The sequence below is a fragment of the Pleurodeles waltl genome, chromosome 11 (genome assembly GCF_031143425.1).
Source record: "Pleurodeles waltl isolate 20211129_DDA chromosome 11, aPleWal1.hap1.20221129, whole genome shotgun sequence".
In the NCBI taxonomy this organism is placed as follows: Eukaryota; Metazoa; Chordata; class Amphibia; order Caudata; family Salamandridae; genus Pleurodeles; species Pleurodeles waltl.
Window position 1 is genome coordinate 460,612,572 of NC_090450.1, and position 13,576 is coordinate 460,626,147.

Sequence of the window (13,576 nt, forward strand, 5' to 3'; positions counted from 1 at the left end):
AGGCCGATTTGTGTTGCCATAAGCAAACACACATCTTGTGTTCGTATGCACCATGACATAGGCGTGTCTCATTAATTGTGGCCATGTTGAGCCAGTAGGGGCCCTGAAAGTGCAACCTTCATAGTGGTGGAAGTCTACTGATTTTACCAGGAGTTCAACAGCATGTGATCAGTAGGAGTGAACAGGTCCTTTTTACCTGTGCAATTAGAGTGAGGCCTACAGGCTCACTCATTTAAAGTTTATCTGCTGTGTTTTTAACTCACCCGTGGCCTACATAGGTTTGGTGGACAGTGCTGAGCAGTGCATGTGTGATGTATATGTACTGGGTGCATGTGTGTCTGTAAATAGTACAATACAGGAGCATTGCAGTACTGTGCACTGCATTGAGGGTATATGCATGTGCTGGGTGTGTGTGTGCCTGCAAGTGGTACAGGATATGGTTGACTCTGGGTTCCATTTTGGGAGACTGAAGGCTGCGTGGTGAAACATAAGGAGGGGAGGTAAAGGAATCAAACTAGAGAGATTTGTGTATTGCTGCATTCCTGTGGGCTGGGTGGGACTTACTGGAGAAGGGAGAGCCAGACTCTGTCAGTACACTACAGAATGTGCTCTTTGATTCAGAGAGAGATGTCACAAGGAAGGGCCCTGGGTACATCTCAGGAACTCAGGAAGTAGATGGGCCTGATAAGAGAATCATAAAGAATAGGGCTGAGGCCATGGGCTAATCTTTTGATATTCATATCACTGTGGCTGCCATCCAGGTGTGAACTCTAGTCACTCCCATTGCCTGTGTTGTGTGGCTATAAGCTTTGGAGTTTCTCCTGCGATGACAGACTGCTTTCTTCTGGAAGAGGTGGCAAGTGCAGGCACTTTAAAATGAAGCAGACCCCAACATAAACATCAAAAACTCGGACTCTAAATCACATGTGGTGTCTGGAAATGGACTATAAAAAGGGGAACTTGAGACTCAAAAATTATCAACTGTCAAGCAGCCAGTCGGGATGTGCAAGGAGAAGCTCTGCAAGACTCCTGTTTCGAGGACTGAAAGCCAAGGCCTGCTAGGGTCCCCACTGGGTGAGGGGACACCACCCAGGGATTTCAAGACCACCTGTCCTGGAGATCCTGCCTGCCTGCGAAGACCAGTGTGCCCTGTGAGGAAGAGGTGAGAGTTTGAGAGAGTGAGGTGGACTTTCTTAGTGAGGTAAGTGGAGCCAGGTGCTGCACTGATAGGGTCGTTGTCCATGTGCAGGGAAAAGTCATCAACCCTTGTATGCCAGAAGAGGCCCATCGTGAAGTGAAATGTGATCATCATTGTGTTGAATGGGTCATTGCCCATGTGTAGCGAGGAAACTGCATTCCCATGTGCCGGGGGGGCTGCCATGAGGTGAGCTGTGATCATCTCTTTAGCAAATGGGTCATCACCCATGTGCAGTGAGGGACCCCATATGCTAGAAGAGGGCACTGTGGACAGATTGCTGTGCTGAGTGGGTGGTAGTCTGTGTGTGGTGGTGAGCTGGTGACACAGTATGCCAGGAAGGGCTGATGTGAAGGAATCTCCTGTGCTGATCAGGTTGGAGCTCTGTGCAGTGGAAAGAAAATGGGGAACCCATATGCCAGATGGAGTCACAGGATCCAAGCAAGAAATGTGATCAGGTTGGGTTTGTCCCTGGAGGAGAAAGACCACTTTGTGGACCCCCTGTGGCCCTGCACCTAGACAAAGGACCAGTGCCAGTGACTTTGCATTAACCCTCTCCCACACACAATGTGGGATAGAGCACAAAACGTATCCAGCTTGGATGAGCTAAGAAGAGCCTCCTGTCACTTTGGCTGCCGAGTGCATGTGAGAAACTCGAGGACGGACAAAGAGCCAACCTGGGCCACGTGCAGCAAAATCACTTGAACCAGCATCTTCTGACCCAGCTCGCTCAAGAACTCTGGTCCCTCCAATCCTGCAGGTGCAGGTAAAATTGAATTTGGGCTAGTCGGGCCCAGGGGAACTTGCGTGCTATTAAGCGGTTTGGCGCTGGAACACCTTTGACATTAGGACAGAGTAGAAGCAGAACTCTTGAGATTCGGCTTACTAGTGAGGCATACCCTGGATGTTGCCTATTTTGAATTGAGAATAGCCAATGGGGATTAATCACTATCACTAGAGTTACTGGGGAGTGGGACACAGAACTGCCTAAGAAACACTATTCCCCTGACCTCAGGGGGACTGTTGAAGTTGTTCTTGAATGTGACATATCTCTTTATGTTGGTAGCAGTAAAATACAGTACTTCTTTTTTCAAAATACTGAGCATTTGGCTGGACAATAAAGTATTGCTGCTGCACGTACGTTGAGTTGTGAGCCTGTGTTCACCCCCTGTATCTACTTCCGCACTTGAGGAAGCATAGGACGGTTTGAACCACACTATTACTGAGAGTCCCAGTAGCTGTTGCATGCACTGTTGCCTCTGATATGGGCTTCTGACAGTGACACAATAAATATAATTTAAAAACAGATTAAGGGCCTGATTTAGAGTTAGGGGAATACATTGCGCTGTCATAAAGGCAGCAGATATCATGTTCACCTTTTTGCAACTGTCATAGGAAATAATGCATGTTAAAAGGTGGACAGAATATCCATCACGTTTGTGAAAGTGTGACCTCTCCACCAAACTCTAAATCGTTTGCTAAGTTTTGATTGGACAGTCAGTGCAGATATCTAAAGAGAGGAGAAAACCTACTAAAATGTGAGGCAGAATTGATGAGACTGGCAATCTGATTGTGTCTGACCTGCATGCATTTAATCTTAAATTGCTTAAGTAGAGATAAAAAAGTTACAGTTGTCATGACAAGAACCTACTATGACTGAAACAACAGCTTAACACCCTTCAAAATTAGATAGGAGAGAATCTTAACTAGGTTACTCTCATGGAAAGCTCAGCTAGAAACTACTGTTGAATTCTGGAATAACAAGTATAAGTCTGTATCTAGTTTGAAATTAAGACTTCTAAGAAAGCTAGATGGTTCAGAAGAGATTACTTAATCAGTTAGACTGTTGTAGTGGTCCGAGATCTGAATTTGAGAGCACTTTATGTGTATATTCAGCAATTAGTTTAGGTCTACAGCTTCCAACCCACTCACTGATATCCACCATATGTCGCCAAAGTATGGCACCACAATCCTTCCATCAGTCTACCCATTCAGGTGGGAGTGGAGTTGAGCACCTTTAATGAGTTTTTTAATGCAGATTATGGGAGGAGATAATAGATGCCAGAAATTCAACAGAGACATTAAAAGGGGTGGTTGAGAAAGTTTAGCTCTGAGGTATCCCATAAATGAGGGTGGAGGTGAAGATTTAAAAAGGATAAGATAATGTGCTGAGTTTGGCCAGATCAAAAATAGGTGAACCACTCGAGCACAGTTACCCTCGGCCTCTATAGAGAATGCAGTGATCAACGATAATGGTAATTAATGCTTCTAATATATTTAATTGGCTTTGACACCCACAGAGCATGGTGCTTGGACAAGATTGTCTAAAGTTTGCACTAACATCACCTCTGTGCTGTAGCCTACAAAAATAGGAGTCTGGCTGTCATCAAGTGCTCTGCCGAACACCAAAAAATTTCAAAGGTCATAAATGTTTCTGAAATGTTCCAACCACGCAGAGAGTTGAGTGGTTCAGGTGATACTTTTAGAGACACAGGTCCAAAGTGTTTGTTTTTAACAGGGGAACCATTGCCTCTTTGAAAAAGAAGACCAGGAAAAATGTCATGGGTTACAAAGAGTTGATTATGGTTTAGAGGTAATAGAATGGCTCATTTATTTAACCCCTTTGCTGCCAGTCCTTTTCCCCTCAGGTGCCGAGCCTTGTTTTGGCTATAATGGACAGTTTGCGCTTAGGCCCTCATAACCTTTTGTCCACATAAGCTACTCACACCAAATTTGTGTCCTTTTTTCCAAAATCCTAGGGATTCTAGAGGTACCCAGAGTTTGTGGGATCCCCTGGAGCAGACCAAGAAGTTAGCCAAAATACAGCTAAAATTTCATTTAAACAAATGGGGAAAAAAAAGCTGCATAAGAAAGCTTGTGGTTTTCTCCCTGTAATTGGCATCAGCAAAGGGTTTGCACTGCTAAAATCACCATCTTCCCAGCTTTCAGGAGCATGCAGACTTGAATCAGAAAACCAACACAATTTTGGCATTTCACTAGGACATTCCACATTTTTGCTATTTTATGTGCTCTAAGCCTCCTTCCAGGTAGTGACAGAAATGGGTGTGAACCAATGCTGGATCCCAGATAGCTAAACATTTCTGAAAAGTAGACAAAATTCTGAATTCAGCAAGGGGTCATTTGTGTCGATCCTTCAAGGTTTTCCTACAGAAAGTAACAGCTAAAATAAAAAAAATATTGAAATTGAGGTAAAAAAAGAACCATTTCTGTCCACATTTTCTTCTATAACTTTTTTTCAGCTATGGCAGATTTTTGAAAGCAATATACAGTTACATCTGATAGACTCTTCTGGTTGCGGGGATATATAGGGCTTGAACGTTCATCAAGAACCCTAGTTACCCAGAGCCAATAAAAGAACTGCACCTTGCAATCGGTTTTCTTTGTATGCCAGGTATACAGCAAATCTTTTGGTGAAACATAGAGTGAAAAATAGATATCAAGGAAACCTTTGCATTTCCAAAATGGGAACAAGAGAAGGTATTGAGAAGCCGGGGTTATTTACACATCTCTGATTTCCGGGGTCCCCATACTAGTTTGTGAATTAAAGGGCATTTCTCAAATAGACACCTTTTTTGCACACTGTCTTACATTTGGAAGGAAAAAATGTAGAGAAAGAGAAGAGGCAATAACACGTGTTCTTCTATTCTGTATTCCCCCAAGGACCCCAATAAAAATGATACCTCACTTGTGTGGGTAGGCCTAATGCCAGCGACAGGAAACGCAACATGGAAACATCACATTTTTACATTGAAATCTGAACTGTTTTTTTGGAAAGTGCCTAGCTGGGGATTTTGGCCTCCAGTTCAGCCAGCACCTAGGGAAACCTACCAAACCTGTGCATTTTTTAAAACTAGACACCTAGGAAAATCCAGGATTGGGTGACTTGTGGGGTTCTCTCCAGGTTCTGTTACCCACAATCCTTTGCAAACCTCAAAATGTGAGAAAAAAACACTTTTCCCTCACATTTCAGTGATAGAAAGTTCTGGAATCTGTGAGGAGCCTCAAATTTCCTTCCATCCCGCATTCCCCCAAGTCTGCCGAATAAAAAGGTACCTCACTTGTGTGGGTAGGCCTAGTGCCCGCAACAGGAAATGCCGCAAAACACAACATGGACACATCACATTTTCGCAAAGAAAGCAGACCTATTTTTTGCAAAATGCAGAGCTGTGGATTTTGGTCTCTAGCTCAGCCGACACCTAGGGAAACCTACCAAACCTATACATTTTTTAAAACTAGACACCTAGGGGAATTCATAATCGGATGACTTATGGGGCTCTCACCAGGTTCTGTTACCCAGAATTCTTTGCAAACCTCACACTTTGGTAAAAAAAAAAAACCTTTCCTCACAGTTTGGTGATAGAAAGTTCCTGAATATGAGAGGAGCCACAAATTTCCTTCCACCCAGCATTCTCCCAAGTCTCTTGATAAAAATGGTACCTCCATTGTGTGGGTAGGCCTACTGCCCAAGACAGGAAACACAACATTGACACATCACATTTTTACATTGAAATCTGACGTGTTTTTTGGAAAGTGCCTAGCTTTGGATTTTGGCTTCTATCTGAGCCGGCACCTGGGGAAGTCTACCAAACCTGTGCATTTTTTAAAACTAGACACCTAAGGGAACCCATGATGAGGTAACTTGTGGTGCTCTCACCAGGTTATGTTACCCAGAACCCTTTGCAAACCTCAAAATTCGGCAACCTCCCCCTCTTTTCCTCCCATTTCAGTGATAGAATGATCCGGAATTTGAGAGAAGCCACAAATTTCCTGCCACCCAGCATTCCCCCAAGTCTTCAGATAAAAACAGTACCTCACTTGTGTGGGTAGGCCTAGTGCCCGCAACAGGAAATGCCCCATAACACAACATGGACATATCACATTTTCCCAAAGAAAACTGCCAAATTATTTGGAAAGTGCCTAGCCGTGGATTTTGGCCTCTAGCTCATCTAGCACCTAGGGAAACCTAGAAAACCTAGACATTTCTGAAAACTAGACACCTAGAGGAACCCAGGATGGGGTAACTTGTGGTGCTCTCACCAGGTTCTGTTACCCAGAATCCTTAGCAAATCTCACAATTTGGCAAAAAAACACTTTTTCATCACATTTCAGTGCTGCAAAGTTCTACAATGTGAAGTGAGCCACAACCTTCCTTCCACCCAGCATTTCCCTACGTCTCCCAATAAAAATGGTACCTCACTTGTGTGAGTGGGCCTAGTGCCCACAGCGGGAAATACATGGACTCATCAAAATTATCAAATACAAAACTACCTGTTTTTGTGTGTGGTGGGGCACCTGCGTTTGTGGTCCTGGGCTCAGCAGCCATCTAGGGAAACCTACCAAACCCAGACATTTCTGGAAACTGGACACCTGAGGGAGTCCAGGGAGGTGTGACTTGTGTGGATCCCCCAGATTTTTCTTACCCAGAATCCTCAGCCAACCTGAAATTTAGCTAAAAAAAATCACAATTTCCCCACATTTCTGTGTGGGATCACAGCACCAGCACAACTTTCCTACCACCCAACGTTCCCCTCAATCTCCTGATAAAAATGATACCTCACTTGTGTAGGTGGGCCAAGTGACTGTGACAGGGAAGAGACAAAAACATGTTGAAATTGAGGGAGAACCAAAGCGAGTCCAAAAGGGCAGTTTGGAAAAAAACGTTTTTAGGCTGACAAGTGGGGCAGAATTGTTATCAGTATATATGCAACAATGCTGGGTGGTGGGAATTTGGCGGACTCCTGCAGATTCTGGAAGGTTCCATCACAAAAATGTGGGAAAAATAAATGTGTGATTTCAAGCAAAGTTGGAGGTTTGCAAGGCATTGTAGTTAAGAAAATGGTGCAAGGTGCATGTGAAGCACACCACCCTGGACTCACCCAGATGTTTATTTTTCAGATGTGTAGGTCTCATAGATTTTTCTACATGGCAGCTTCCCAAATTCCAAAAAGTGCACATCACCATTACAAGTGGGATGATTTTGAGAGTTAGCCAAGCTCTCATGGCCCAAATGTAAAATCTAAACCCAAAATAATCAAATGTCCTCATGTTTTCCATTGGGATAAGATATTTTAGTGTGTGGGGGTAGAGTTGAAAGATTGTTACCCCTTCAGTTGAGGTGGGGACATAACCATGCCCATACTGGTTGGTAGCCACCACCCCATTATTTTTTTTTTATTTTTTTTATTCCCTGGCATCTAGTAGGTTTTCTTCCCCCAAAGGAGTGGATCGGGGGTAATTGCCCCATCTGCCCACCGGTGAGCAGAACAACTTTGTTCCCATTATTTTGGGGTGGTGGTATGACCGTGCCCCCACCCTCTTTAAAAAAAAAAAAATCCTTGGTGTCTGGGAGGATTTCTGTCCCCCTTGGGGGCAGATGGGCCTTACAAAAATAGGCTGATCTGCCCGAAAGGGGGGCAGATATGACCAACAGTAATGTGCCCCCATGCGGAGCAACCCTTGCCCAAGGGGCTGCCCCCCCCAAACAAAACACACACACCTATCCCTGGGGGCAGGTTGACCTAATAGAAATAAGCCAATCTGCCCCTAAGGGGGGCAGAAATGGCCTAAAATAAATTTTCCCCTCAGAGGAGCGACCCTTGTCTAAGGTGTTGCTCCCCATCTGTAAAAAAACAAACAAAAAAACATCCCTGGTGCCTAGTGATTTCTGCCAACCTTGCGGGCAGATTGGCCTACATAAAATAGGCGATTTGCCTCCAAGTGGGGGGGGAGGCAAAAATGACCTAGAATACATTTTCCACCCTCAGGGGAGTGACCCTTGCCTAAGGTGTTGCTCTCCTTGTGTGAAATTGGCCCCCCAAAAAATCCTTGGTGTCAAGTGGTTTCTGCCACTTGGGGGCAGATTGGCCTAAGAAAGAGAGGCCGATCTGCCTTCAAGGTGGGCAGAAATGGCCTAAAATTAATTTGCCCCCCAAGGGAGCGAATCTTGCCTAAGGGGTCGCTCCCTTTGTGTGAAATTGACGTGAAAAATAATCCCTGGTGTCTAGTGCTTTCTGCCACCCTTGGGGGCAGATTGGGCTAATAAAAATAGAGCTATCTGCCCCCAAGGGGGGCAGAAATGGACTAAAAACAATTTGCCCCCCAGGAGAGCGACCCTTGCCTAAGGGGTCCCTCCCCTTGTCTAAAAAAAAAAAAAAAAAAAAGATCCCTGGGGTATAGTGGCCTAATTAAAATAGGCCAATCTGCCCCCATGAGGGGCAGAATAGGCCTAATAAAAAAATGTCCCCCAGGGGAGCGACCCTTGTCCAAGGGGTCGCTCCCCTTCATTATTTATAAACAAAAAAATAAACTCCCTGGTGTCTAGTGGGCATTTCTGCAGCCCGATCGCTTTACAACCCGGCTGCAGAAATGCTCAGAAAGACATGAAAGGAAAGGCCTTTCTATTCCTTTCATATCTCACTGCCGGCCCAACCTCCCGATCGGAAGAGAAATGAAAGCATTTCTCTCCCGATGCGATGGGGGGTGACCTCTTACGAGGTCAGCTCGCGGTTGTGCGCTGACATCATCAGAAGTCACTGGAGGGAGGCAAAGGGAGCCAGGGATGGAAGGAGAAGCGATTCTCCTTCCATCCCTGCCCTGGGGAGGTGGGTGGGAGGCCAAAGGGGGTAGCGCTAGGGCTGCCCCCCTGGGCCAGGTGCAGTACGAGCTGGCCCGAGGGCGAGACCAGCTCGTCCCAGGCACCTGAGGGGTTAAAGGGTGACACCAGCAATAAAGATGTAGAGGTTAAAATTTAGCAAGAGTGATAGAATCACGTATATCTTATTGGGATCACAGGCACAAATGTGTTCAGAGAATGTAAAATAGAAGGGATAGAAAACTTTTCAGCTGCAATTTCATCACATTGTTAAGTATGGCCCTCATGGAGAGCCGCTATAATTTGTTTCAGTTTCCAAATGTCATAACTCAGTGCTATGACGTAGCAACAGTTGATAACAAAATTCTTTACCCACAGTTGCTGTGGTCTTAAAGACCTTCCAGGCAGTACTTAATTTGTGCTTGCTGTTTCCGGTGCTAAGCACCAGCACTTATTTTTGAGGGCTGCGATTAGTCTCCTGCCTCAAGCAGTTGCTGTGAGCAAAAGATACGTTTGGGAAAGACGGAGTAAGGGAAAAACGAAAAAGCGTCAGAATGTGAGAAAGCAGAAAAGTGCAGGTGTGAGCTGAGGGGGCAGGAAGTGGCCGTAAATGGATTGAAAAGGTCCGAGATGGCTTCAGGTTTACGCTGCCCCAGTATTCCGTGTTCGCAGATTTAATTGCAGCAGCCGGTGTTTAAGAGGAGGGCTTTGGGCACCGGGCACCTTTTTATTTACAAATTAAGCACTGCTTCTAGGGCAGGCTGACTGGGCTCTCTGAGAGCCAGTCAGCGCAACTCTGGTTGTCTACATTGAATGATAGCACAGTTGCAGGAGGGGAAAGGAATGCAAGGAAGTTGGTAGGGGTTGGTCAAGGATGGCAGGTAAGGTTTTTGTTTTATCTTTTGGGCAGGGATACATAACAGAGGCCATGTTATGTATAGGTCATCTAATATTCCTCTGCCCCTGCATAGAAGTTGAGAGCAGGGGCGGGCGATTTTGGGGCCCATATATTACATAAAATTGTAGATGAGTTAAAAGTGAATTACGGGTATGTTTTTCGCCTCAGGGTTCTGAGTGATATCATAGACAATGAGAGCTCTGCTCTCATTGTCTATCACATGTCACTCGGACCTGCAGTGGAAAACATCCCAGTAATTCACTATTACCCATGTATAATATTTTATATTATTAATTATTCTGATTTGAAATAGGAAAGTGGCAAGTTCCTTGTAGAATTTCTGAGTGGAAGAAGAGGAAGAATTAAAAAATCTCAAATCTATAAATTCCTTAATGACTTTGGGCTGTTCATTCCATAGGGAAGTGCTCTTTATTACTCTCAGTTCTGCTTTGTAGCTGTCTAAGCAACATTTTAATGTTTGTTTTTGACAGGAACATATTTGACGCACCATGTTTTTTCTGCATTCCTAGGATTTTAGGCTCTAGTCATTTTTACAAGAGGCAATTTTAGATTTTTCATTGTTAGATTGTGAAAGGGGAGGGAGGTGGAGTTAAGCAAGATAATTATTCACCATGCACGTGCATTTTGTAGAGCGGGTTGGATTTTTAATTTCATCTACATAGCTGTGCAAATTCTGAGGATTTTATAATTAATGTACAAGAACAAAGTTTCCCAAATTTTCACAGGAGGAGTTGTTAAAAGCTGCCTAATCTTTGCAGCTGATGTGCATAATGGACGGAACCATCATGCTCCCTGGATTATAGTTTTAGTTGTGCCACGCGCCATGTTCCGCAATCCTACTAGTCCCAGACCAGATTACTGGGGTGGAGGATAGAAGTTGACCTTGACAAGTGGCTCTCATTGTGTTTTCCTGCTTACATTGACGTGACAGCGCGGAACAAAATCGCAGTCATCCAACTGTGTCCTCTCCTTTCAGCAACCTTGCAAGCTAAACTCGGAGTGCCAGCGTTGGGGGAGAGCAATAATGCAGAACCCCCAAAGCAAGGCCAGTGGCTTCATCTCCAGGCCCTGGACAATTGTGCCAGCGAACGTCCTCTTTTCTGCTTCTTAGTAATCGTCACCAGGTTTGAAATTACTAAATTTTCCTATAGTTTCTTTTTAAAGCTGTTTTGAGTTGCGAGACAGTCGGCTTTGCAATTTGACACATTCATGGTATTTTGGAACAATATGATTTTTAGCTAATAACAAATATTTCGAACAAGACACACCCTGGTGACCATCAGTTGAAGAGATCCCTCCTTGTCTGTTCTGCGTGAGAAAATGGATAGACAACATAATTCACCAAAGCTCCTTTCCACACATTTCCTGCCGACATTGTTTCATAACATTTAAATGCAAGGAAGGCATACCAGCATGACTGCCCACTGTCATCCAAATGATCACAATAATTAATATTTAAGGTTAAAAGAGCAGACTGTCCTTTTCCGAAGAACACTTTGGGGCGCAATGCATGACTCGATATAAGAACTTGGTAGCATCAAATTATTATAAGGAAAGAAAGGCACATAGATGAAAAAAATGTACATTAAGACACTGATCATCTACTTCAGAACATTGCTGCTAGTGGTTACGGCTTTCAGTCTTCTAGGTAACTGCAGCCATAGAATCAACATGTAATGTTCAGTGAACTGCCTGACATTAGGTAAACTTTACTGGTACCAGTAATGGGTTCCAACCTTTTATGCCTATGCAGCACTATTGAGAGCACCACACGAGCCTCTTCTGCACAGAGAAATATGGCATTCAAGTAAATAAATAGGAGAACGTGGGGTGACTAAAGGGAGATCTTGTGTGTAATTAATACTGTTTCAATTGGATGTTTAGTAAATATCTTCGCACTTATTTTCTATACAATGACAGGGATAGTAAAAAAGAACACATAACGTGTGCAGTTATGATCAGATTGCACAAACAGCATCACAACGGCAACCATGTTAGGGTAAGGAACTACCTCACAGGTCCATAGATATACATTCTGAAATTAGAAGTTAGAAGTGAGTTGGTTTGGGCCCAGGATTGCAATGTCTTCCTACAGAATATAGATTCACTAGTGATGGTTTCCTAACCCTAACAAAGCTGTTGGTGCAGTTGCAGGCCTGTAGTATCTTCTCATATTTAATATGGCTACAGGTAGGAGGCGTACAATGTACAAATGCGCCCGAGCTCTGTGAGAGAATGAGTTGTTAGTGTTCTCTAAGCACATTTCAAAATCCGATATATAAACTGGTTTTCATCATTTTCCGTTGTTAACAATTTACTTTTCGTAAGATGCATGTGTGTACATTAGTACAAAAAACTCTGTGACCTAATCAGAACAGTAAACCGGGGTCTCTTTGAACCACCTTCAGATCTGCGAGGAAATCTACAGCTTGCCCTATTCCACGCCACTATTCCTTTCTTTCAGTAATAGCAGCTTATACTAGCCCTGGGTTCAAACAACCTATTCCCCAGTAACAGATATTTCAACCATCAATAACACATTTTGTAATCCACGTTGTTAGTACACTTTAAAAAACATATATATTTTTGGTGGAAGTGAGAATATAGCCCCAAGTAATAATAATTTGGACAGTTACTTCATAAAGGTAAAATCTGCCTATGTATTGATAACATGGCATGTTCCAAAAGCCACATGTAAAGGCTGGACTAGGCTTGAGAGTGCATGTTTTAGACAATATCCTCTCACTGTTATCAGACATACCCACCTGTATTGGGCAAAACTAATCGTCCACCATGAGGGCCAAAGACGCCACTGGTCCTCATTTCAGGCCGTGAAGTGATGGATGAGAGATTCTGGAGGTATGGTGCTTTGTTCCGAGAGTTTATAGTACCAAATACCCGGTTGTTCCCATGAGGGAAAGTCCCAGAATGAGTCTTGTTGTGGAACTCTGCACGCTCGGTCACCCCCAGTGAGACCATGAACGAGCTCTGCACCTTGACCTTAATGTCTGTCAGAGGATTGAAAATGGATGAGTCGTTGATGAGTTCCTTGTCCATGGGGTCCTGAAAGCAGATTGGTCTGCTGTAAGTCCTGCTCACCGTCATGTCAGGCTGCAGGGATGAGTTCAGAAGAAGCGAGTTTCCTAGTGGAAGAGAGAGAACATATAACTTTAATGCAGACACCCGTCATTTTGAAGAGACAGCTTTATAGTATGTAAAACTAAAACAATGCAGCTGCAACTGTCAGACAACCCAGAAAAATGTGTATAGTAAGAGATGGATCACAGATCAGCCAATGATTATGAAAATGTATATGACTGGAGCCCAAGGTAAATTTAACGCTGCCTGTCCAGTGCTTACTGCACAGAATGGGTGTTTACTCATCAAAGGAATGTGTATAAGCACAATGATAATAAGATAGGGGTGATTTCAGATAGCTCCACCAACTGGCATAATCTACCTTACAAACAAATTCTCATAAGACATTAGCATTACGCAGAAGAGGAAAACATTTACACGGTCAATGTATTGAGTCCCCGCCTCTGTCTCTCAAGCTCAGTCACCCGCCAGATTTCAATTTTATAACACTCAGTTAATTGCAGGACCAAGAGCTACTATAGTTACAAGAAATTGGTGAAAAGGATTGAAAATCTTTAGCTGATTGGTGCAAATGCTTCACACTGTCTAACTCGCTTGCACTACAACAATTTTGTACCAATGACTGTGCAACTAAAATAATTTGCTCAAGACCTTCAACAACTAATGTTTTCTGGTACGTAGAAGACCGCATTCTGCTAATTGCCTTCCGAGGTGTCTGACCAAATATGCATGGATAGGATTTAATTATTAA

At 43.8% G+C, this 13,576-nt stretch overlaps 1 protein-coding gene across 3 annotated transcripts in view; it reads right to left on the minus strand.

Moving 5' to 3' along the window:
* The window catches only part of UNC5D (unc-5 netrin receptor D), a 1,240,412-nt gene that overhangs the window by 219,035 nt on the left and 1,007,801 nt on the right, over window positions 1-13,576 (minus strand). For all 3 annotated transcript variants that reach the window (XM_069213807.1, XM_069213806.1, XM_069213805.1), the window contains one exon: window positions 12,492-12,869. In XM_069213807.1, the coding sequence (XP_069069908.1) occupies window positions 12,492-12,869 (378 nt within the window). The remainder of the gene's footprint in view (window positions 1-12,491; window positions 12,870-13,576) is intronic.